Here is a 23,184-nt window from a genome sequence, read left to right on the forward strand (position 1 = left end):
ATGTTCATGTGTGTGAGAGAATCTCTTGGCCTGAGACCATGACCAGTCCTGCGTCTGTCTGCCTGGGGGCCCAGCGCTGAGGACCACAGAGCTCTGCAGAGGCAGGGCATCCATCCTTTCATGCATTCAGAGATGCTAGGGGGTGGGTGCTTCACCAGGTCACACCAGCCCTCTCCAGTGGCATGAGCCCTGATTAATGTCCGTGTTCTTACTCCTAGGTGACATCACCAGGCTTTCTCTACAGGCCCTCCAATAGCAGGGCTCTGTTCCCACTGGCTTTTCTCTCCCCCTGTTCCTGCGCTCACAGTGATCAGTGCTTAAGGACGGCAGGACAGCAGGGGTCGTGGGGAGTCCTTCCTAGCTCAGCACTTAGGAGATTTGAGGCCTCTGATCCTTGTCCCAGGGGCCCCATGTGCCACAGCGGGGCATTTGGCGGCTGCTGAGGGGACACATAGTGATCTGTTCTACTTCTGTTACCCATAGCAACATGATCATGGTTGAATTGAGAGCCTTGCCCACTTCTCCAAGCTTACAACCTGGCTTATGCTATGATGTTAATAGTTGATATTCCTCGGTGACTGGCACATTTGGGGACTAATAATCACATCCTGTACGAGCCAGCCACTTCTGGAGTCAGAATTGACCTACTCCTGGACTCATCTGCAATTCCAGAACAATTATGTTTCTGTTTGACACCTACAGGGTCCTCCTGGGCCTACCGGTCCTCAAGGCCCCATTGGACAGCCAGGCCCTTCGGTGAGTATCTGTGTCAGATGACATAGCAAGGCCTGCCACTCAACCCGTTGTCCATCCACGTGAGCTCACCCATGCGCACTTCCTTCCTCCAGGGAGCAGATGGTGAACCTGGCCCTCGTGGACAGCAGGGCCTGTTTGGGCAGAAGGGAGATGAAGGTTCAAGAGGTTTCCCAGGACCCCCTGGGCCAGTGGGATTGCAGGTAACCACAGAGCTTCCCAGGACCCTCCAGCAGAGGTGTCAGTCTCTTGCTGGGTCCATTCTTCCTGTCATTTTAAGACTAGGGAAACTGAGCCTCAGTAGTAGAGAGTTTTTGCTGCCAGTATCCTGTGAATCCAAACATATGTGTGCATACACACACACACACACACACACACACACACACACACAGTGGAAGCTGTTTCCACATTTACTATGGAATCCTGGGAAATGGTGTCCTGTAAGAAGGGCGTACACAGTCCTCATCTGAACACACCTAGAAGTGACAGCGTCAACCCAGCCCACCTCATCCGGTGCCCTTTCAGCTACCTGTTCCTACCACATGACTCAAGCTTGTCATGTGCTACAAAGCACACAGCAGCCTTTATTTTATCTAACGAGGCATGTTGAACGTCATTAAGTATTCCTTGAACACAAGACTTTACTTTGGAAAACACAATTTTGAGTTACTGGTAGTATTTGGCATATGGTGGAGACTTGATTTATCCGGAAGGTTCCCTGCTGCCGGCTCATTAGGTTTATCGTTTATGGGAAGCCACCATAAGCACTGTTGCTCATAAATCTTTGCATTCTCCTCTGATTATGTCCTCAGTGTTGGAGCCCTAATCCTTCCGTGCAGGCAGATTCATGGAAACACATTGCAGGGCCTCCAGGAACCATCATGGGAGTGGCGATCCCAAGAGCCATGTGTGTCTCTCACAGAGTGGTACCTCACCACAGTTTTCTGTCCACAGGGCTTGCCAGGACCTCCAGGAGAAAAGGGCGAGACAGGAGACGTGGGCCAGATGGTAAGCAGCTATGCCATCGAGACCCAGTATGGCGGCTCCCCTGGTTTTCATTCCGGAGACAGATATTTACATCTTGTCTTGCTCAATGGCCTTTCTTCTTCCCAGGGCCCTCCTGGTCCACCAGGCCCCCGAGGACCCTCTGGAGCTCCAGGTGCCGATGGGCCACAGGGTCCCCCTGGAGGGATTGGCAACCCTGGTGCAGTCGGAGAAAAGGTGATGTCTGCCTCCGTCTCAGTGTCTGCCCCAAGACTGCATGAGAAGTAGTGTGTTTGTGTGTACACGCAGTCCTGTGTGCCTGTGTGTATGCACTCATGTGCCTGTGTATGTTCACACATATGCGGTTGTGTGTGTGTGTGTGTGTGTGTGTGTGTGTGTGCAGAGACACTCCCATCTCATCCATCATGAGTAGACTCATGGACTTGAGGTGGGAGCTCTGACAGTGTTCATTTGTAACAACTGTTTGCAAAACCTAAAGCGATAATGTGCCCATCCGATCTCCAATCCCCACAGCCTCCTTCCATCCAGTTCAGACCTGATGAACGTCCCCCTATCCCCCTCCACACTGAGCTTGCTCTGATGACCTACTTTCTCACAGTGAGGGCCTTGTCATTCCTCCCTGTTGGTGTCAGGGCCTGGCCCTTGAGACTGAGCCACTGAGGCTGAGAGTGTGGGCATGAATACATGTGAATGTGTGCACACACACTTCTGAATACACATATGTGAACATGAGTACATGTGAGTGGGCACCATGACAGTTACAGTGTGAGACTGAGCTCCACAGAGTGCTGAGAACGAGGCCTTGGGAAGCGATCTTGGGCCTTGAGAGGGTTGGAAGCCTGCTGCCTGCCATTGTGAGGGACTGCTTCTGATGTGGGGTGCTATGCTCGGCACATGCTACTCTTGTTCATTACGATATGAAAGGTCAGAGAAACGGGTGCAGGGGTAGAGGCCCTGCTGTCTCCCCCTTCCTGCCTCACCCCTGCGCAGCCCTCACTTGCCCCCGCCCCCCAGGCCCTGCCTTCCTGTCTCAGTGCTGCAGGAGAATGCACTGGGCCTCTGCGCTCGGCCCTGCTTTGTGTCCTCTGTTAGTTGCATGTCCCACTGCTGGGACAGAATACCTGAGAAAATCAACTCTAAGGCTGCCAGGCTTGCTTGACTCATGTTTGTGGGGAAGGCATGGCGGCAGGGGTGTGAGGTGGCTGATCACGTCACACCCGTGGTCAGGAAGTAGAGCACCTGCTTGGGACAGCCTTTAGCTGGTGTTCCCTTGTGATTTGTACAGTATCCCACCCCTTCCCCACCCCCACATCCCCCTCATCCCTCACACACTCTTTCTTCCTGATTGGTTTCTCACTGCTATCTGTGAGCTATCTGGAGACAGTAACCGTGATTCTATAGAGTCCTGAACACCAGATGCCCAAGGACTGGCAGGCAGATGGGCAGATGGGCAGGTGCTGGCAGATGGACCCTCTGCTAGCACCTCAGTGAGGGAACCTTCTAATACTGACTTTCCTCAGGGAGAGCCTGGTGAAGCCGGAGAGCCTGGCCTTCCAGGAGAAGCAGGTCCCCTGGTGAGTGTGGCCCCAGAGGAAAGATAGGACATGCCCAGTGGGAACACAGACAAGGCGCTGGACCAGAAGCTTCAGTTTTGCCTCAGTTTCCCTTCCTGTGAAATGGGAGTCATGGCCCTATTGCACTGCACACTACAGAACTGTGGTGGGGAAGTGTGGCACACTGTGGGGAGTGAACTTATGTGCATTCATGTGGACAGATGTGGGGTTGAGCTTATATGTGTTCACTGGCAGCCCTCAGCAATGAGCCCAGAACTCCTGGCCACCAGTGACTACCATCTGTGGCACATAGGCCCTTTCACAGGCTGCTGTGGCCATATCTACCTTGCCGACATAGACGTTCAAGGCTAGCCTGAGAATAGCCAGGCCTCTAAAGGTTGGGGTGTGGTCAGGCCTAAGAAGCATCCTGAGGGACTGAGGACTGAGATGTCTCAGTTTCCTGTACCTGAGACCCCTGGGCTGGAGATACCCCGAGTAATCCCAGCTGCCTTGTATTAATCCAGGAGCCAGCCCTAACGTAGAGCTGAGCCTGGGCCTTGGAGGTTTGAGAAGGGCAGGGCTCTTTGTCTGTCCTTGTTGCATATGGAGTTGCTATGGAGAATAGGTAGCAAGAACAGCAACCATCCCTGTCCTGGGCCCAGGGGATGCTGGGAAAGAGCTGGCAATGAGGAGCAGCAGGGAGTCTATAGATGGCCCACTGTAGGCCAGCACATTTCAGGTTCTAGGTGAGCACCTAGTGGGCTCTGAGAACTGAACCATAGCCTCTTCCTCCACAGGGACCTAAAGGAGAAAGAGGGGAGAAGGGAGAGGCTGGCCCCTCTGGTGCTGCTGGACCCCCTGGACCCAAAGGCCCTCCTGGAGATGATGGCCCCAAAGGCAGCCCTGTGAGTAATGCTAGATACAGTGGTGTCTGGGCAGAGCCCTGAACACAGGCTGTTCTGCGTCCCTGGAGTGCCTGCATCGTGCGCACCCTGGTCTGGGGACAGCTGTGTGAGTGCTGTGTGTCTTAGGGGTAATTTTGTCTACTCTAGAGGTGTCCACACCAGCTACTGGTGAGGCTATAAGAGGGGAGCAGGGAAGCATGGGATAGAAGCAGCGTTCACGGGGAGGAGTGTCCTGATGAAAGCCCTTCAGTCTCAGGGCCCTGTTTTTCTCTGCTGGCCCCAACTTTGCATCAGAAGTCAAAGGGGGTACTGGAGTGGATGTCCAGGCAGGACGTCTGTCCTCACTAGTGTCCAAAGAGCAGAAGGCTGTTGCCTGGGGTCTGCCTCATGGGTGGGTTTGCTGCTCTGTGGACTCTTCAGGACAAGGTTCCCCTGATCAAAAGTGCTGGAGGTATTGGGACCGTCCCTTGTCTTGTAACCTGGGTCCTGGTGGGCCGGGCAGGGTGTGTCAGGCTGTTAATAGCTTACCTCTCTCTTCTCAGGGCCCCGTGGGCTTTCCTGGAGACCCTGGTCCCCCTGGAGAGCCAGGCCCCGCAGTAAGTGTCCATCTCCTCTCTGCCGCCTCTTGTCACCCCCAGTTTTCCTGCTCTCTGCTTCCTCTCCTGTCCTGGGTTCTCAGGGGCGCAGCACCTCTCCAGGCTGTCCCTGTTCCAATGCCCAGCCCGTGGGAGAGGACCTGAGGACACACTCGGGCTGGAGGATGAACTTGATCTGTGCACTGGAAACAATTTTCTTGTTCCCACAGGGTCAAGACGGCCCACCTGGTGACAAAGGGGACGACGGTGAACCTGGGCAGACGGTGAGTGTTCGGTCTGATGGCTTTCTCGTGGGAGCCTCCTTGCATTCTTGGGTCTTTATGAGAAGCCAAAACTTAGGTCCCTCTTGACTGTGTGCAGAGCTCAGGGCTCCCAAGGACTTGGTGAAGGCTGGGACCCTTCCTCCAAAGAAAGGATGCATATGCATCCCAGCAGAGGACCTGTATGAAGCTCCAAGGGTTCTGCCCCAGATCTCACCCTGAATGCCAGCCAAAGTTGATCAACAGGAGTACAACCCCCTCCCACAGGCCCAACGTCCTGTGACTGTGGCCACTTGACCTTGAGCGGCTGTTTTAATGTGAAGTGGTCTCTTTGGGGTGGGACCAGGTGACTTCTTCAGGTCCCTGGGCTGGACTGGGTTTCTGTCAGAGGTCTCTTCAGCCCACACCCAAGGTGGGACTAGCTCCTAAGAACGAATGTCAAGGTCTTCTTACTGCTAATGTGAACGTTACAGGCTGGGTGATTAAAACAAGATAAGTGTGTTGGGCTTAGTGCTACAGGCTAGGGACCCAAGATAGAGGGAACTTATCAGGTGGGGCGTCCTGCCATGGCGTAACAAGGCAAGAACAGATATGGTGGCTCATGCTTCTGATCCAGCTCTTGGGAAACTGAGGCAGGAGGATTGCTGCAAGTTTGAGGCCTTTCTTTTTTCTTTTCTTTTCTTTTCTTTTCTTTTCTTTTCTTTTCTTTTCTTTTCTTTTCTTTTCTTTTCTTTTCTTTTCTTTTCTTTTCTTTTCTTTCTTNCTTCCTTCCTTCCTTCCTTCCTTCCTTCCTTCCTTCCTTCCTTCCTTTCTTTCTTTCTTTCTTTCTTTCTTTCTTTCTTTCTTTTTCTTTTGTTTTTGTTTGTTTGTTTGTTTTTGTTTTGTTTTGGTTTTTCGAGACAGGGTTTCTCTGTATAGCCCTGGCTGTCCTGGAACTCACTCGGTAGGCCAGGCTGTTCTCGAACTCAGAAATCCGCCTGCCTCTGCCTCCCAAGGTTTGAGGCCTTTCTGGTCTACATTATGAGTGTAAGGTCAGCCTTGGTTTCTGAGTAAGATCCTGTAATAATAATAATAATAATAATAATAATAATATAGTGATGTCATCATGCAGTTATGGGGAGGGGGAGGTGGGCTTAACCCCCCTTTTATAATTAGCTCATTTCTCTGATGGTGATGAAATCTATGCATACTCAGATGATCTGAAAAGCAGGCCCCTCCTGTCAATACCAGCACAAGGGAAATTTGATATGAGCCTAGGCTCCAGAGGCCATCCAAACTCTATCTCTGACCCAAGGGTAAATATTGTATCATTGATATGAGACAGGCAGCCGTGGAAACGAAGGGCTGGGGACACAGGCTGTGAATCAGATGTGTCCTGTCCTCGCCCCTGTTCCCCAAGCCCCTGCCTTGGGCTCCCAGCTTGGTCCTTCTGCAAATGAGAGGCAGGTGATGGCAGAGCGGTAGAAACCAGACAGCAGAGTGCTAGGCACAAGCATGCCCCCAGGGGATCGCTTTGCCCAAGGTGCAGCAACTGTGGAGTGTGACTTGGATTCTCTGAGTGCCACCAACGGGCGAAGGGCCACGAAGGCTGTAGGGACTTGTCTGTGGACTTGCTATGCTCATACCACAGAGGGGCTGTGCAGGGCTGGACATGTGGAAATGACACATTTCTGTGTGTTTCCTTGGCTGTGGGCAGCATGCTCGTGTGTTCTGATGGGACAGATTTCTGACACTCTATATTCTTTCTCCTAACCAGGGGTCCCCGGGCCCTACTGGTGAACCTGGTCCATCTGGGCCTCCAGGAAAGAGGGTAAGTCCTTCTGCCCACCCCTCCTCACCCCTTGTGGAGTCCCTGATGCTCCACATGGCCCTGAGGAGGGTACATGGATATCTGAAACGTGGGACACACTCATCAGGTCACAGATAGGTGGGGGTGACACAGCTGGGTGCAGTGACCTCTGAGGAAGCAGAGTCTAAGAGTCTAGATCAGATGTATGAGGATGGCCAGTGATGCCCATTATACCATCATATGGGGAAAACATCTGCAAAAGCTGGGCTCTCCTTGCCCCTAGACCTGACCATTATGAGAGAGGAGACCAGGCCTAGTCTATTGCAAGCTCCGGTGGGTACCTGGACGGCAGGCAGCACTTGAGCCAAAGAGTGCACAGGGGGGAGAGGGCCTTGTGTATGCCAGGCACCTAAGATAGCTCTAGATCACCAGAGGCCTGGCCGGCACCTGGAGCTGTGGACCCCATATGGGGCCTGCATCTTCACTGGCCAGTGGCCCAGCGTGGCCTCATATCCTGTAGCTTCCCTGGTCTCCAACCTCAATTCTTTGTTGTTCTGTTGTTTTTTCTAGGGTCCCCCGGGCCCTGCAGGCCCTGAAGGCAGGCAGGGGGAGAAAGGAGCCAAGGTAAGTTACCCTGGTGGCTGTAGCATCGGTGGCCCTGAAAGAGGTTAGGGGCAGCCTGAGGACACGGGACCCGGAAGTTACCCTGGTGACTGTAGCATCGGTGGCCCTGAAAGAGGTTAGGCTCAGCCTGAGGACACGGGACCCGGAAGTTACCCCGGTGGCTGTAGCATCGGTGGCCCTGAAANGGTGGCCCTGAAAGAGGTTAGGCTCAGCCTGAGGACACGGGACCCGGAAGTTACCCCGGTGGCTGTAGCATCGGTGGCCCTGAAAGAGGTTAGGCGCAGCCTGAGGACACGGGACCCGGAAGTTACCCCGGTGGCTGTAGCATCGGTGGCCCTGAAAGAGGTTAGGGGCAGCCTGAGGACACAGGATCCAGGACCCAGAGGGAGATGGGAAGGATCAGGGAGCCTGAGGGAGGATGAGGTGGCCAGAGGAAGGAGACAGAAAGAGGACAGGGTGAGATCACGCCCAGTCTTTGACCTATGACAGAAGGGAAGACAGCCTCAGGAGACTGGGCTAGCCACCACCTAAGTGGTTCACATGGTGCCCAGCACTGAGACACTCAGCCACTCTCTCAGTGAGGTGACCCACATGGCCAAGATGGGAACATTTGCCAGTTTTTTGGGTCTTTTTTTGAGACTTAGTGAACTCTGCATCTGGGTGCTGTGTGGCCTGACACCGGGTAGGTGATCTTCTGTGGTCAACAAGATCAGGGAGCCACTGTGTTTGGATAACAGAATAGAGTTTGGGCCAAGTCAGCCTCCACAGGAAGATGGGGCGTGGCACCACTCAGGACACATGGGAGCACCTCCACAGCTCCCCAGGGGGTTGGCACTGGGCCCTTTGAGCCTCTGAGCATATACATCCTCCTCTGCAGGGAGAAGCTGGCTTAGAAGGCCCTCCTGGGAAGACTGGCCCCATTGGCCCCCAAGGGGCCCCTGGGAAGCCTGGCCCCGATGGTCTCCGTGGGATCCCTGGTCCTGTGGTAAGTGACCTGTCAGGCCTGGGATGAGGGAGAGGTGCTGATGGAGGCACAGAATTACACCAGCGGACTCTGTTTCAGGGTGAGCAAGGCCTCCCAGGATCCCCAGGCCCCGACGGTCCACCCGGCCCCATGGTGAGCAGCATGTAGTGTCACTGGGTCTGAATGGTTAGGGCACTGGAACCCACTAGGACAAGGACACTGACTCCTCTCTCCTCTCCTGCAGGGTCCTCCAGGACTCCCTGGCCTCAAAGGAGACTCCGGTCCCAAAGGTGAAAAGGTGAGCTGAGACTTAGGGGACCCCAGCATTGCAAGAACAGCACCCTTGACTCAGACTTAGGGGACCCCAGCATTTCAGTAACAGCACCCATGACTCCATCCCAGGAATTACTGATCTACTGCCAAGTACCTGCTGTGGCTCTCATGGGACGCTGAGGTAGAGCAAGAGAAGAGAAATAATCACGGGGCTGAGACTTGTGTCTGTATGCCAGGAGTCCTAGACACCCCCCGCCCCCCAGCATTGACTAGAACCTTCTAGAGCCCTGGTGGCTTCATTAACAGATGGTGACTTTTCTCCTTCCATCGATTTATTTGTAAATAAACGAGCTCACAAGACAAACAGCTGCTTACAGAGAAGGTAGCAAGAACATCCTTTCCGACTCGGAAGTCCTTCCAGAACATTGTAGATGCTCATATGAAACCAAAAGATGTTTGAGGCAGGCACGGGGGCTTTTTCTCTCGAAAGATGTCCAGATGAGTTTACTCAGTTCTCAGCAGTTGCCATCCTGTGTCAGCCTCAGGCCTTTCGGGAAAAGGTGGCATGCTTACCTAAAGTCAGAAATGTTTCCTAAGTAAAAATATAGGCAGAAACTATCAGGAAAATCCCATGGTCTCTGGATCTGGGTGCCCCCGTAGGCTTCTTTTTGGTTGCTATTGGGGCTCCGTGCCAGGGATGGTGGTGGCTCAGTGCCAGGGATGGTGGCAGTACTATGAACTGAACCCAGGGCCCCACACATGCTGGTCAAATCCTTCACTGCTCAGCCGTACCCTGGTTCTCTCTGAGTGTTTCTTCAAATACATTCCTTACTAGCAAGGGGCCGTGAGATCCGTCTTGTCACCTGTCCTGACTTTGCTTACTTTCACTCCCCAACATGTTGACGATGATATGTTTCCCTGAGCTGTGGCTATGAGCCCTGTCACCCTGCCCGCTGTGCGGTGGACTCAGGGCACTGGTAGCACAGATACCTATCATGGCTCCATTTCCTCACAGGGCCATCCAGGCCTGATTGGACTCATCGGACCTCCAGGAGAGCAAGGTGAAAAGGGTGACCGTGGACTCCCAGGCCCCCAGGGTTCATCTGGTCCTAAAGGAGAACAGGTATATATAGTAACTGGCATCCATGGAGCAGCCTCTAGTTTCCCGAGGAGGCTGGGAGGACGCCCTCATTGGCATGGAACCCCAAATCTTGCTTTGCAGATGGGGCCAGTGAGGCTTGGACTTAGCTAGGTCTGGGAGGCACAGTTAGCACGCACCCCAAACCCAGGTCTCAAGTGGAGGCGGGGGCTCTCTCCTCGCTGCTCTGAGGATCCTCAGAATCAGGGGTCTTAGCAGTCAGGTTCTTCCCTCCCACTCTATGCAAAAGCCTCTGACCTGACTGGCCAGGCAGAAGACAGTGGCGGGCCGGCATCCATGTTTACTTGTGGGGAGGGGTGGAGCAATGGCCACTAACATCCTTGCCCCCACCTTGCCACAGATGCCCACCTCTGACCCCAGACTTACCCCAGAATCCACTGTAGCTGGTTAGTTTGCAATCTTGGTGAGCCATGGCGGAGGAAACCCTGGCTGTGTCTTGGTTTGACTGCAGGAGGTGAAATGGGGGGAGACTTGTGTCCCAAGCTTCAGACTTGTGTGACTCTGTTTGTGAATGCGTACTCACTTCTCCCCACAAACTGTGGTCTTGGCCGGGGTGCAGGAGGAGGATCACCAGGGCACAGGCTTGGGAAGCATGGGACCCATCAGGGACCGTGAGGTCCAGGCCCAGGACAGGAGAGGGACTTTGTTCCCTGGGAGGCTGGGCTGTCAGCTGTGGCTGGAACACACATTCATGTTTCTCTGTCCACTATGGTAAGGCCTAACATTAAGAGCGGAGATATGTGGCCAAGCTGGGCAGGAAGTTGGAGCAGACTTTTCTGAGTTCCAGTAGTGTATGGTAGGAGTGGTATCTTAATGCACAGATCCTTCCAGCCTGGGCAGGGAGCTGACCCTGGGGACTTCAGCCTGTGGCTGATGTTTTGGTCAATCAGTTCAATCCATTGAGATGTGGCTCCCACTGTGATGTAAGCTCCACCCAGAGTGGTTGACTACAGCTGCCAGCCAGGTTTCATGGTCCCTAGAAAGGGGACTATGAGGGATTCTGGAATCATGGCAGGGTAATGGCAGTCACCTCCCTCAATTCCACCCCCATCTAAAAGCTGGTAACCTGCATTTTCTGCTCCCTTCCAGGGCATCACAGGTCCTTCTGGCCCACTTGGGCCTCCTGGTCCTCCTGGCTTGCCGGTATGTATCTAGGATGGATGCAGGGGTCTCGGGCCCAGTGGATGCAAGGACAGATGGGAGATAGATGAGCCTGTCCAGAGAACCACAAGGATGTTAGGAGAGATGATTGAATGAGGGATGATGTGTACATAACACAACCTTGGAGTCGTAAGGGACAGGACCAGGACAGGAGTTGCTGCTCCCCTGCTTGCCTTGCCAAAGGGGAAGGGAAAGGCAAATTTTAATCCCTGAACCCCCACACAAAGAATGGGGAGCCTTTTGTATCTGGGGAGAGGGAGGAGATTGGCCTTGGCTCTCCTCTTCCCAGTGTGCATGAGCAGGGCAAGCCCAGTCCAGGCTTGTTTTCTTAGGAGCCTAGCCTGGACCTTTGAGAGACCATCGGTACAGTATCATCACCACATCCCTGGGCTCTGCCCACTCTGAGCGACCTGTGTAGGCTGGACCTTGGGCCCACATGGCCATGGATGTCCAGCGGCTGATTCCCTCCAGGCCCTGCAGGAGTCCAGGGGCTCCTTGGCTTTTGATGTCCAAATGTTATTCCCTAGCTGAGCACTGTGGGCAGGGTGACCTGCCATCAGATGCCCTCCTGGAGGCAGTGGCAGCCACATCCACCCTCCTGCCCACTGACCAGGCAGGCATAGTGAGGACTCTTAGGGGGTGACCAAGCAAACCTGGGACCTGAGTGGCCCTTCTGTTTACTGATGTTCTAACCTCTGCTCTCCGCAGGGCCCTCCAGGTCCCAAAGGTGCTAAAGGCTCTTCGGTAAGTGACTCTGACTTGTCTGGGCTGTGACACCTCAGACTGCCTTGTAGGTGGGAGAGGAGTCCCCTAGGGCTGGACCCCCATCCCGGACCCCCACCCTGGGCCCCTACCCCGACTCATAGCTGTCCTCTCCACGCCTTCTCTTTTCTTCTTCATTACACTGTGTGTTGCTGGCATTTCTTGTTGTCTTTAGGTTTTCTGTTTTGTTATTTGTTTTGTTTTTGTTTTTTGTTTTTTCTCAGATAACCAATTGCTCTGCCCCTGGCTGGTTTTTAAGTATTATTTTAATTATAGCTGTTCATGGGGTAAGGTGGGAGAAATCCAAGTGAGACTACCTAGCTCTGACAGATCCTGCAGTCTCTTGATACTTTGGGCTAACATGGAATAATCACATGTATTATGGGTCTTCATGTGGCTTTTTACTATGTATACATGACATGTCCTGATCAAGCTGGGGCTATTAGCAGTTCCGTGTAGATGGAGCCATCCAGCCTCTCTAGATATTCATGAAACCTAGCAGACTATGTGTGCGTGTGTGTGTGTGTGTGTGTGTGTGTGTGTGTGTGTGTCCCGCTGTGCTACAGAATACACTGTTTTACTTCCGTGTAACTGTGTTTGGTACCCAGCATCTCCATCATCCATCCTTCCAGTGTTCCAGGGCCCCGCCCCTCCCCCAGCCTCTGAAACCACTGTTCTACCCTACCTCCTGCTTTCCATTAACTGTTAATGCTCCAAATTATTATACACTGTATTTCTGTTAATGTTCACTTCTGAGTGCCCCTCATCTGTCTGTCCCCCTCCTCGTCCCTGCCCCCCAAACTCCCACCACCCATGCAAAGACAAGATGGCCTTCTTTATGATTGAGCGGTGCTCCTTGTGTGTGTGTAAGATACATTCCTTCTTTACTCCCTGGATGGACACCTAGGGTGACTCCACGTCTCAGCTCTTGTGGTCAGTGCAGTAGCCACATGGGTGTGTGAGCGTCACTCGGACCCTACTCAGACACACTCAGAGGTGGAACAGCAAGCTCGAGTAGCATGTCTGTCTCTCCAGCATGGCGGAGCCATTCTGCATTCGCACCAGCAGTGCCCCATCCTCTCCAGCACTTTTTGTCTTTCTGATAACGGTCTTGCAGACTGCAGAGATGAAGGCCCACTGAGGGTTGGGCTCACATTTCCCTGATGGCCCACACAGCTGCCTTGCTTCTGTAAGCCTGTTTGTTGGCATTTTTGTTTCCTTTGACACCTGTCTCCTGTCTTTATAAATGAGCCTAGCCCATCTCAGGCCAAGGTGGCTGGGCCTGGCCTCAAGAGCAGAGAACCCTGCCTGCCTTGGTCCTTTGTCCTGACCTTCTTGGAGCTAATAGGTCATTCAGAACACAGGAGGCCTCATGACCAAGTGCTGCTTTCTTGCTTTCTCTCCAGGGTCCTACTGGCCCGAAGGGCGAGGCAGGCCACCCAGGACTCCCTGGCCCACCTGTGAGTAGTCTGTGAAGTGTGAAGGGGAATTGAGGGATTGTCTGTGGGGCTTGCTGTCTGAGATGCAGTGAGACTCGCATGGCATACCCTGGGGATACAGAGGGGACTGTGAGTCTCACAGGCTCAATAGGCTCATGGGTTGACTCACCCTGGATGGGATTATTGGCCAGAGAGATAGGATGTCCATGTGTGTGGATGTTATGTGTTATGTGTGTATATATACTATGTGTGTCAAATTGCTATACATACATATGTGTACTTAGTTGTGTGTGTATGTATTCATATGAGTAAGTAACATTTTGTGTCTGTATACATGTTTACTTGCAAGTATGGACTTGTGCATTTGTGTGTGCTCTATACATATGTGTGTAAATATGCATTAAGTATATGTGAAAGTGATCATATATGTATCAACATGCACATATACTTGTACAGGCATATACGTATGTTTCTCTGTGCTATATGCATGTGTGTGAACATGTATGCATATGTGTGTTTAAGTGTGTGACATGTGCATATATGTGAAAATGTACATGTGTATATATATACATATATATATATATTTCCCTATGTATATGTATATATGCTGGTTTACATATTGTTAAGATATATATGTATATACATATATGTACATGCATGTGTGTGCAAGGATGTGTTTTTCTGTCTATATATTGTACATGTTCATGTATGTGTGTGAACATGGATTTGTAAATGTGAAGGTATGTTTCTATATATGTGTGTGCATGTATATAAACATGTATATGTATATATCACAGAGGATGTTTGTAAGTATATGTATAGATGTATGTATATATATTTATTTACATGTGTATGGACATGAAATGTATATTATATATTTTTACATGGGTATTGTACATGTGCATATATGTATTGTGAACATACATTCATGAATGTGGTATATGCATTTGTGTGCATGTGTATATGCCAATATACCTGTGCAATGTGCAGGCATATTTCCATATGTTTAAGTATGTGAACATATATGTGTTTCTGTGTGCATATTGTACATGTGTATATGAAAATGCATAAATACATATGTGTTTCTAGATGTGTATGTGTATATGTATGCATATGTGTGATCATAAAAGTACGTATTACTATGTGTGTATTATGCTTATGTATATGTATGAAATGGAACATATAAACATCCATGCATGTTTCTATATGTATATTCTGCATGTGTATAGTTGTATGACTAAACTTTTCCTGGGAGGATACAACACACATACCTACTTGACCCCAGAAAGACTAAAGTATGGTTACTGCTCAAGTCTAACCTGGTAAACCATGAATTTGGGGGGAGGGTTGGTTTTTCGAGACATGGTTTCTCTGTGTAGCCCTGGCTGTCCTGGAACTCACTTTGTAGACCAGGCTGGCCTTGAACTCAGAAATCTGCCTGCCTCTGCCTCCGAAGTGCTGGGATTAAAGGTGTGTGCCACCACTGCCCAGTGCAAACCATGCTTTTTATTGGACTTACAGGAATATGGGGGAAGGGTTACTTATAGGAGCCGAAATGACTCAAAAACAGCTGCATCTTTAAAGCCTAGCCCAGTGTGTGTGACAGCTCACAAAGCTGGGAACTTGAAGCAACTGTGTAGCCTACAGGCAGCTCAGAGGATTGAAGAGTGTCCTTTCTAAGTGGCCCAGTTGACCTAACCTTCCAGGAAGCTTGGCCGGTTTTTGTGTCTTCCAGGCATCTGGTCAGAGTCTCAGAGTCTTTGCAGCTTAAGTCTACTTCTCAGAGAGGGAGGGACCCTCAGCTTTTATTGCTTAGTCTGGCAGGGAGAGGCCTAGTGAATCTAGTCAGTTTCAGGGACTTTCTGAAGCTATTTTGAATTGTTTGCCTTCCTTTTAAAGGTATTTACCTGCAGGACTGAATGTTTCAGTCTTGGAGAAACTTTTACATAGCGGCTATATGTGAGCTTGCATGTGTTAATATGTACACATGCATGTGATGTGCATAGTTCTGTATTGTGAATATGTGTATATTGTGTCTGCATGTGTGGTTCTGTGGTTGTATGTACATGCAAGAAAAGCTTGGTGTGGCTGGGTGCTGCCAGCCCCTGGACTACCTTACACAGAGCCTGAGGGACCCAGACTCATCTCAGGGTCACCTTAACTCTGCCCTTGGAGCAGGGTCATTCTCATCCTCTCTTACTCATAACTGTTCTATTCTGTGCCCCAGGGCCCTCCAGGTGAGGTCATCCAGCCCCTGCCAATCCAGGCATCCAGGACTCGGCGGAACATTGATGCCAGCCAGCTCCTGGACGATGGGGCTGGGGAAAGCTATGTGGATTATGCAGATGGCATGGAAGAGATCTTTGGTTCCCTCAACTCCCTGAAGCTGGAGATTGAGCAGATGAAGCGGCCACTGGGCACACAGCAGAACCCAGCCCGTACCTGCAAGGATCTACAGCTCTGCCATCCTGATTTCCCAGATGGTGAGGGAGGACCATAGTGTGGGGGACAGGGACAGCCAGAGCCACCCCCTCACTCACTCACATCTGTGGGAGGAGATTTGGGCTGGGTCCCTCATTAATCTGTGGTTAGCATGTCAGGAGAAGCCAGAGAGCAGAGGAGTGTCAGGGCTGATTGTGTATCATCCTGTGGCCTGGCACTAGCTGGCCCCGAAAGCAGCTTGAAGTTGGGATTATGTGCAGAGCTGTACTTGGGAAAGTGGGTCTTAAGCACTGGCAGAACCATAGAACCTCACCCTCACCCTCTTCAAACCAAGGGCCTGTTGAGCAGGAAAATGAAATCGAATTCTTTCCCCAGAAGTAGGGGTGCTCCTCCTCTGGATTTGAGGGGTATCTGATTTCTGTAGATTCTGACGCCACGCCCATAAAGTTCCAGGTTCATTTCAGAACATTCTTTGTCTTTGTGCCATCCACCCATCAAGGTCAGCAGGCTCTTACACGGCGTGCTTCATGTCCCAGCTGCGTTCCTGCGAACAGGACTGTCCGCTCCTCTTTATGCGCCCCTCAGGAAAAGCAGAGTACTGTGAGATAGGAAAGGAGGCTGTCGGTGGCTTTATGGCCCTGGCTGTGCATTTAACAGCTAGGCTGAAATGTTGCGGTGGCTTCTGCAATAGTCCAGGGAGCCATTCTCATGAATCTGCCTCCCTGTCTCTGAAATCCAGGTGAATACTGGGTCGATCCCAACCAAGGGTGCTCCAGGGACTCCTTCAAAGTCTACTGCAATTTCACAGCCGGCGGGTCCACGTGCGTCTTCCCTGACAAGAAGTCTGAGGGAGTGAGTACCCGTGTCAACTGCTGGCTTCCGCTTGGGCCAGGGCTTCAGTGTTTCGTGTGTGTGTGTGTGTGTGTGTGTGTGTGTGTGTGTGTGTGTGTGTGTATATAGCTTTAAGGCTAAAAGCCAGCAGACAGTCACTTTCAGAACCAAGAGCATCCTTCCGGAAATCATGCTTAAGTTGTCCTACGATGAGATAGTTTAGGTGTACAGCAGCAGATGCAGCCTAGATTCCTCTGTGTGAAGAGCACTTGCCCTGAGCATGCTCCCCCGACCCCATCCCACCTCCACAATAGGATTATCCTGGGGCTGGCAGCCGTCCCTGGGGCTCAGCATCATCACAGCCCAAAGCAACCTAAAACTTTGAAAGACCTTTGGGGACAAATAAGAAGAACTAGAGACTGCCGTGTGCCTTAACTGGGGGTGCCAGCTTATTTTTGTGGGATCTATTCTAGGCCTGTTGGGTGCCAGGCAGGGGCATGTATGAGGAATCTGTAAGCAGATAACTGGGTTCTGACTCAAGATATTTTGTGGGGTGTCAGTCAGTCACTCCTGTAGCCTTTCTGAGCTCACTCCTGTAGGTGGGATTTTTGTATGCATGTGATGTCAGAGGCTACTCTGGCTGGCACAGGCAGCTAAGAGAATGAGCCTTCCCATATCTGAGAGGATGACCATGACCCCAGTTTCAGTGGCCCTCCATTGGGCCCTCCATCAGAGTTGTCCCGTGCCGTTTTCTGGAGGCCACGGCAGGTGCGTATGTGGATCCACACCACAGCTTCTTAGCAACCCTAGCACCTGGGAAGTGGGTTCCTGCTGGAGAGAGCATAAGGGCTCCCTGGGGCTGCTGCCATCCTCTCTCTAAGTCACACCATAAACGTGGTAAGCGCCAGCACGCCCCTGGGTCTCAGCATGCCCTTGGGTCACACTCTGCCACTGGCAGCAGGAGCAGAGCAGTCCCTCTTGCACTCTGATATACTGGACTCCCAGAGAAGAGCCATGGCTTTGCAGAGATCTGAGACATGAGAATCTGCTCTGTGGGTCTCGTGTCCCCCCATCTGGCCTGAGCTGTCGATGGAGTTGAGCCAAGAGCCCTTTCTCAAGCACACGCACACCCCTAGTGCCCTCTGCAGACAGCCTCTTGGAGCCAACCTGTCTCTGGGACAATGTCAGATGGAGTCTGTGCAGATGCACAGACACTCGGTCCCCTTACTTCATCCCCATGTACAGACTGTGGGCTGAGCCAGAGCTGCCCTGCCCAAGATAAGTAGACCTTCTTCTAGAGCCAGTGAGACACACGGCTCCAGAGCTGGAGCCGGTATGATCAGAAGTCTGGGTTGAAGCCTATGCTCTCCATCCCTAACTTGGGGGGAGCTGCTCCTACACAATTTGAATGTCGCATTGACAGACCACCAGGCAAAGGTGCAGGACTCTGAGGGGGAGCAGGCAGACAGGACACCTCATTTCCCCAGCAGTCAGGCTTTGTCCTAGCACCCAGCCAGCTCAAAGGGGGCGATCATGTTGATCCATATCCCTGCCTCTTCCCCACCTAACCTTTGGGCCTGGATCCCACGTATAGATCTCTAAAGGATCTGGTCAGCCTAGGATGTCTTGAAAACTCTGGTTTTCCACACCAACAGTGAAGCAGTCTAGAGACACGGCCTCCCACCCTCCCCCTACAGTGACTCAGCCCATATTATCACTGAGACCACTCTGTTGGTCAGTCTTGCATATCTTCAGCCTTGGCTTTCATAGAGATAGACTCCCCCCTATGTGAGACTCCCCAAGGAGGCACAGAGGCAAGCCCTATGATGAAGGGGGTCACCTTAGTCCTACAGTTTCTGGAGGCTTTGAGGACAGTCTCTGTTCCCTTGTCATAGCAGATTACCTAATGGCTCTAGGAACCCCAAAGACCATAAGTCCCCAGTGAAGGCCTTCACACACACACACACACACACACACACACACACACACACACACACGCACATGCCTCTATAGTATGCCGCTTTCTGGCGAGACACCAACAAACATCTTTCCACCTCATAAAGGACAACAACAATAGAACAAAGAGTGAAAATTTAATTCCACCCAGCTCTAGCTGAGTGAAACTGTAGAGTTTTGGGGTTACTCACAGGACCTTGGGTGACTCAAAAGCATCTGCCCCACTGAAAAGACCACCACAGGAGGCCTACAACTCACAAAAGCTGCATCATTGGAGTTTTATGACTGGCACACAACATGGCTGGTCAGAGGACCCCCCTTTCCCACTACTTTTATAGTGTTTTAAGGGGCCTTCTATACTGTAAGTCTGAAGAGGTTCCTGAAACTTGTGAGTTGTGTTTACCCCACCCCCACCCCCACCCCCCCAGCCTTACTAAGCTTAGCTCTAGGAAAGATGTTTCCCTTTGGAGGATATAGCTACACAACAGAGTAACATTGACTGTAATTCACCTCTTCTGACTGTAACATTGTTTCCATATCTCCTGTTGCAAGAAAAAAAAAATACTTCCTTTGATGACCAACTGAGAAAACAGTGCTGTATAGGCCTAAACACCAATAATTAAGAGGTAACTTGATAGGTACATGTGAGTTCCCTTCAGTGAAACAGACCTTAAACCTATTGAAAAGCAACTTCTGACACCACAACAGTTGTACCACTATAGCACCAATGCGCACATCTTGTCTGGCTTTTTGGAGCATACCACACAGGACTATTGCGGGCAATCCTCCCCCAGCAGCCTACTTGATAACTCCTGGCACTAAGAAAAGTCAACCAGAAGTGGGGAGAACTTCCAGCTCAGTCTCAGCCTGATTCTTCCATGGCCTGAAGCCAGGCAGCCCAGAGGGGGCTTCCCATATGGCTACATACTCGTCACATACCACAACCACGTACCTTACGCACACACATACATTATGCATATGCACTTATACATATATGTACACTGTACACACACACACATACACACACACGTACCACATACACAGGGATTCTGTGTTGCTACAGTACTGGGTGGCAGCTGAAGAGCCTGAGCCATTGTCTCTTAAAACTGAGAGCAGGATGAGGAGATGTCCACACATCGCAAGCCCATCACTTGTGCTGGCTGCAACTTTCTCTGTCACTGGCAGGAGGTTTCTGTTTGTCATGTACTGTCCCCACTATGACCTTTCAGCAGTCACTAGATGCCCCGGTACACACAAGCGGATAGGTGCGCCTGTAATCCTGGCATGACCATGTTGATATGTACCTGGTCGCTGTAGAGCTCTAGAACAGTTGTAAACCCGTGTCAGCTTTTGGGGAGGAGGCATAGGTATCTTGGCAGGACACAGGGTCTGGAAAAGCAGGGAAGGTCTGTCTGTAGAGGCAGAAGTAACTCATTTTCTGTTTCTCTCCCTCCCCACTGTCCCTGCCTTATATGTAGGCCAGAATCACTTCTTGGCCCAAAGAAAACCCAGGTTCCTGGTTCAGTGAATTCAAGCGTGGGAAACTGGTAAGGTGACACCACGTTCTTTGCATTTGTCACTTTAAACCCGCCATCTCCTATCTTGCAGAGTAAAATGGCCCGGTGGCCCAAAGAACAGCCTTCTACCTGGTATAGTCAGTACAAGCGGGGTTCCCTGGTAAGTGGCCACCTCACGCTGCCTGCTTGCGGCTCGGCCTGGCTCTGGGTGCTGCATGGGCCTGATGGAAGCTGGGGCCACACCTGCTATGGCCCTTTAGGCCAAAATGCTCCACACGCCTGGCAGCAAGGCCCAGATGAGTGTGATGCCGCTTCCTAGCGCCTCTCCTTCCATCCTGGAAGTAGGTGGGTAGCTTCCCACTGAGACTCAGGGCATCTGCAGCTGGAGGTGGGCACACCGGTAACGCCACATGCTGCTTATGGATGGCACACCGTCGCTGGCAAGCCACAGGTCAGAGGCATACACCGAGTAGGAGAACCTTCTTCATAGGCATGACCAGCTAGGAAGTTCCCAGAGAGTACTTCCAGACCCCTGCCGTTCACACCCTCTTCCTGGGCTGTGCAGGCCCTCGGGCTCTGGCTGCTGTTGACCTTGTAAGCACCCCACATGGCTGTATTAGTCTGTGTTTAATTTATGGGAGGTGTATCTTAGAACAGAGCCCATCTTGGAGGTGACGAGATCTTAATGTCACCCAGAAGGTTCTTAGGGCCAGCACAGAGGTCACAAACTTGTTTAGGTTCACTTCTGTGAGACCAATGCTCTCCCACTTGAAACAGGACATTTTTTTCCCCCAAATACTCAGGGCCTTTAGTAAAGTCAGCTCAAGACTTTGTAAAAACCCAGCTAGACTTCAGGTTCCAGGTCTAGAGAAGAGCCCACACTTTCTTTTGACTCTTCAGTCTAGTGGACCTCTCCCTATGGGCTCGCACAAACCCCACTGGAGCTTCCGCTGCCTCTCAGCACTGCCCCGGCCTCAGCCCCTTTAGTAAGCACAGAGCCTAGTGGCTTCCAGGACCATCCTGCCCCCACCTCTGTCATCCCTCAGCCCGGAGGCGTGCCTGGCTTTCTGTCCGGTCCTGAGGAGCTCACCTGTGCACACAAGCTGTGGCCTGGACTCTTCGGGCTTCGACCCCACAGCCTTCTCTTCCCCTGCTGGGAGCCGGGCATCCTTGTCTGTTGCTTCCTCTCCTCTGCTCCCTTTGCTTTCTTCAGAGGAAAACGGTTGTCACACAGAAGGACCTGTCGGGAGGAAGACCCAGTAGCAGTGACAGATCTGAGGGGTCAGACAAGGAACCTGCCCAGGGTCGAGGTCCTTTGGATCCTGTCTGCCGGAGCTTGATCTGGCTTCTCCCCTCTCCAAATGGCTTCCACCTGGTGGAGTCCAGGCCCCCCAGGGGCAGCCACCCAATTGCTAGCATTGCTAAAGGAGCATATGGTCATAGAATATCCGTGACTAGGCACGCCCCTGTCTGACTTTATCCTGAGTTGGTTACCAGGGACAGAGACCAGGGACCATTCAAGGCAAACCAGCCTGCCTTCAGGCTACACTGCCTGGCTCCCAGTTCCCTGTAAGAACCAGGAGCTGCCGAAGACAGCCTCTCACACGGAGGATGCAGGGCATCGATCCACTAGGGCAGGTCCTCTTGAAGAATTCAACCTGGGACAGTATTAGGGCTTCAGGTCCTTCTGTGGGTCCACCCCTTCCTCTGCTGTGGCATGTGTCCTCTCTCAAGTCAGTCATGTGTCCTCCCAGGAGCACCGGATACCTGGACTGCCGGTTGGTATGCATTTTTCCTTTGCAGAGTCTGACTGTGGGTTTTTCTCAAGCTGTCTTCAAGGAAGTGGAGTGTCCTTGGTAGCTTGAGAATCCTTAGGGTGTCCCACCATCATGGAAAGGAACAAGGTCCTGGGCCTGCCTCCCCTACCCGATTCTCCACCCCCACACCCATTACTATTAAAGTTGTGACATCTTCTTGGTCACCATGGCCTGTGCCACACCCAGCACTGCCCCAAGCATTTCTTCACTGCCTACGTGCCCTTTGGAGTGGCCAACACAGAACAGGGTTGGAGCAACAGCTGCTGGGAGCTGGGTTTACCAGAATCAGACACTGACCTCTGCCAGTCTCTGCAAATGTCATTACAGAACCTGCCCCCTTGAGCCCTGCTGGCTCTTGCCTGGAGAGAGGCCTTCAGTCACACCAGGCTTGGGGGAGGGGCTGCTTTCTCCCATAGCTAAGCGTTCTGTACCCCTGATAACACTGATGCCTCAGAAAACTCTTTGCAAAAGACAATGCGACTTTTCTCAGGGTGTCCATGGCAGCCTGCACCTAGTGGAGCAGAATGGCTTGAGATACTGGTGACACTGTGGAAGCCACTTCCAGGGTGCCATCCATTCTCTTTCTCTGAGGCTGTTCCCAGTTTGTGGTGGAGAGTGGGGTCTTCCAGAGAGAGTCCTAACTCCAGAGCCCTGCTCCACTTGCTTGGTGTGGGCAATGATCTTCAGGATAGACTGTTTGCTGCCGCAGAAGCCCGTCCCTTGGCAGAAGAGGATGCCCTGGCACCTCCAGGGTACACCTGGTCACTTGGGTTCCCACACAGCTCAGGCCCTACTCGGGCTAGTCCATCATCCATCCAGGCTGAGCCATTCTTCAAGCAGTGGCTCCCAAGAGCCCATGCTGCCTTCCTCTGCTCAACACAGTGACAGGGACAAGAGGCTGAGCCCTGTGCTGGTGCATGTGTACTCTGAGGAAGGTGACAGATGGGCACCAGGATACAGGACCTGAGCTAGTGCACCCAGCCTCAGGGAACAGTGAGAACAGTGACAGAGCTGTGACCAAAGGTGACACTTTGCAGCGTCTCCTACCTGTGGGCCATGTGCACTACAAAGAGAAGGGCCTCTGTCAAGTCTCAGGGTCAGATAGAACACTCAAGAGGTGCCAGGGCAGGAAAGGGCGTGGTCACCAGACCCCAGGAGCCTTTTCTCCTCCAAGGCCTTATTCCCACACATCTTCTTGCCCCGAGGAATCAGACCTTGCCTCTTGCTCCCAGCAGGCTGACTCATTCATTGGCGTGTGGGACCTTCTGTGTCCCATGGAGGAAAAGGCAGCTCTTAATGGAGCACCATGTGGTGCAGTCAAGCCAGGCAGACCCTGCCAAGTGGAGAGGAGGTGACCAATTCCTCAGAAGTGGCCTGA

The 23,184-nt window shown here is 52.0% G+C and overlaps 1 protein-coding gene across 2 annotated transcripts in view; it reads left to right on the forward strand.

Moving 5' to 3' along the window:
- Col5a1 (collagen type V alpha 1 chain) overlaps positions 1–23,184 on the forward strand; it is a 155,345-nt gene that overhangs the window by 125,222 nt on the left and 6,939 nt on the right. Inside the window, exons 45-64 of one of the 2 annotated variants that reach the window (XM_021193880.2) lie at positions 703–756; positions 849–956; positions 1,708–1,761; positions 1,867–1,974; positions 3,279–3,332; positions 4,109–4,216; positions 4,759–4,812; positions 5,022–5,075; positions 6,829–6,882; positions 7,432–7,485; positions 8,363–8,470; positions 8,549–8,602; positions 8,694–8,747; positions 9,738–9,845; positions 10,971–11,024; positions 11,751–11,786; positions 13,211–13,264; positions 15,471–15,726; positions 16,425–16,537; positions 19,951–20,019. In XM_021193880.2, the coding sequence (XP_021049539.1) occupies positions 703–756; positions 849–956; positions 1,708–1,761; positions 1,867–1,974; positions 3,279–3,332; positions 4,109–4,216; positions 4,759–4,812; positions 5,022–5,075; positions 6,829–6,882; positions 7,432–7,485; positions 8,363–8,470; positions 8,549–8,602; positions 8,694–8,747; positions 9,738–9,845; positions 10,971–11,024; positions 11,751–11,786; positions 13,211–13,264; positions 15,471–15,726; positions 16,425–16,537; positions 19,951–20,019 (1,608 nt within the window). Of the gene's footprint in view, positions 1–702; positions 757–848; positions 957–1,707; positions 1,762–1,866; positions 1,975–3,278; positions 3,333–4,108; positions 4,217–4,758; positions 4,813–5,021; positions 5,076–6,828; positions 6,883–7,431; positions 7,486–8,362; positions 8,471–8,548; positions 8,603–8,693; positions 8,748–9,737; positions 9,846–10,970; positions 11,025–11,750; positions 11,787–13,210; positions 13,265–15,470; positions 15,727–16,424; positions 16,538–19,950; positions 20,020–20,080; positions 20,150–23,184 lie in introns of both variants that reach the window. The other variant, XM_021193881.2, reaches the window with a different exon arrangement.

The sequence above is a fragment of the Mus pahari genome, chromosome 3 (genome assembly GCF_900095145.1).
Source record: "Mus pahari chromosome 3, PAHARI_EIJ_v1.1, whole genome shotgun sequence".
Lineage (NCBI taxonomy): Eukaryota > Metazoa > Chordata > Mammalia > Rodentia > Muridae > Mus > Mus pahari.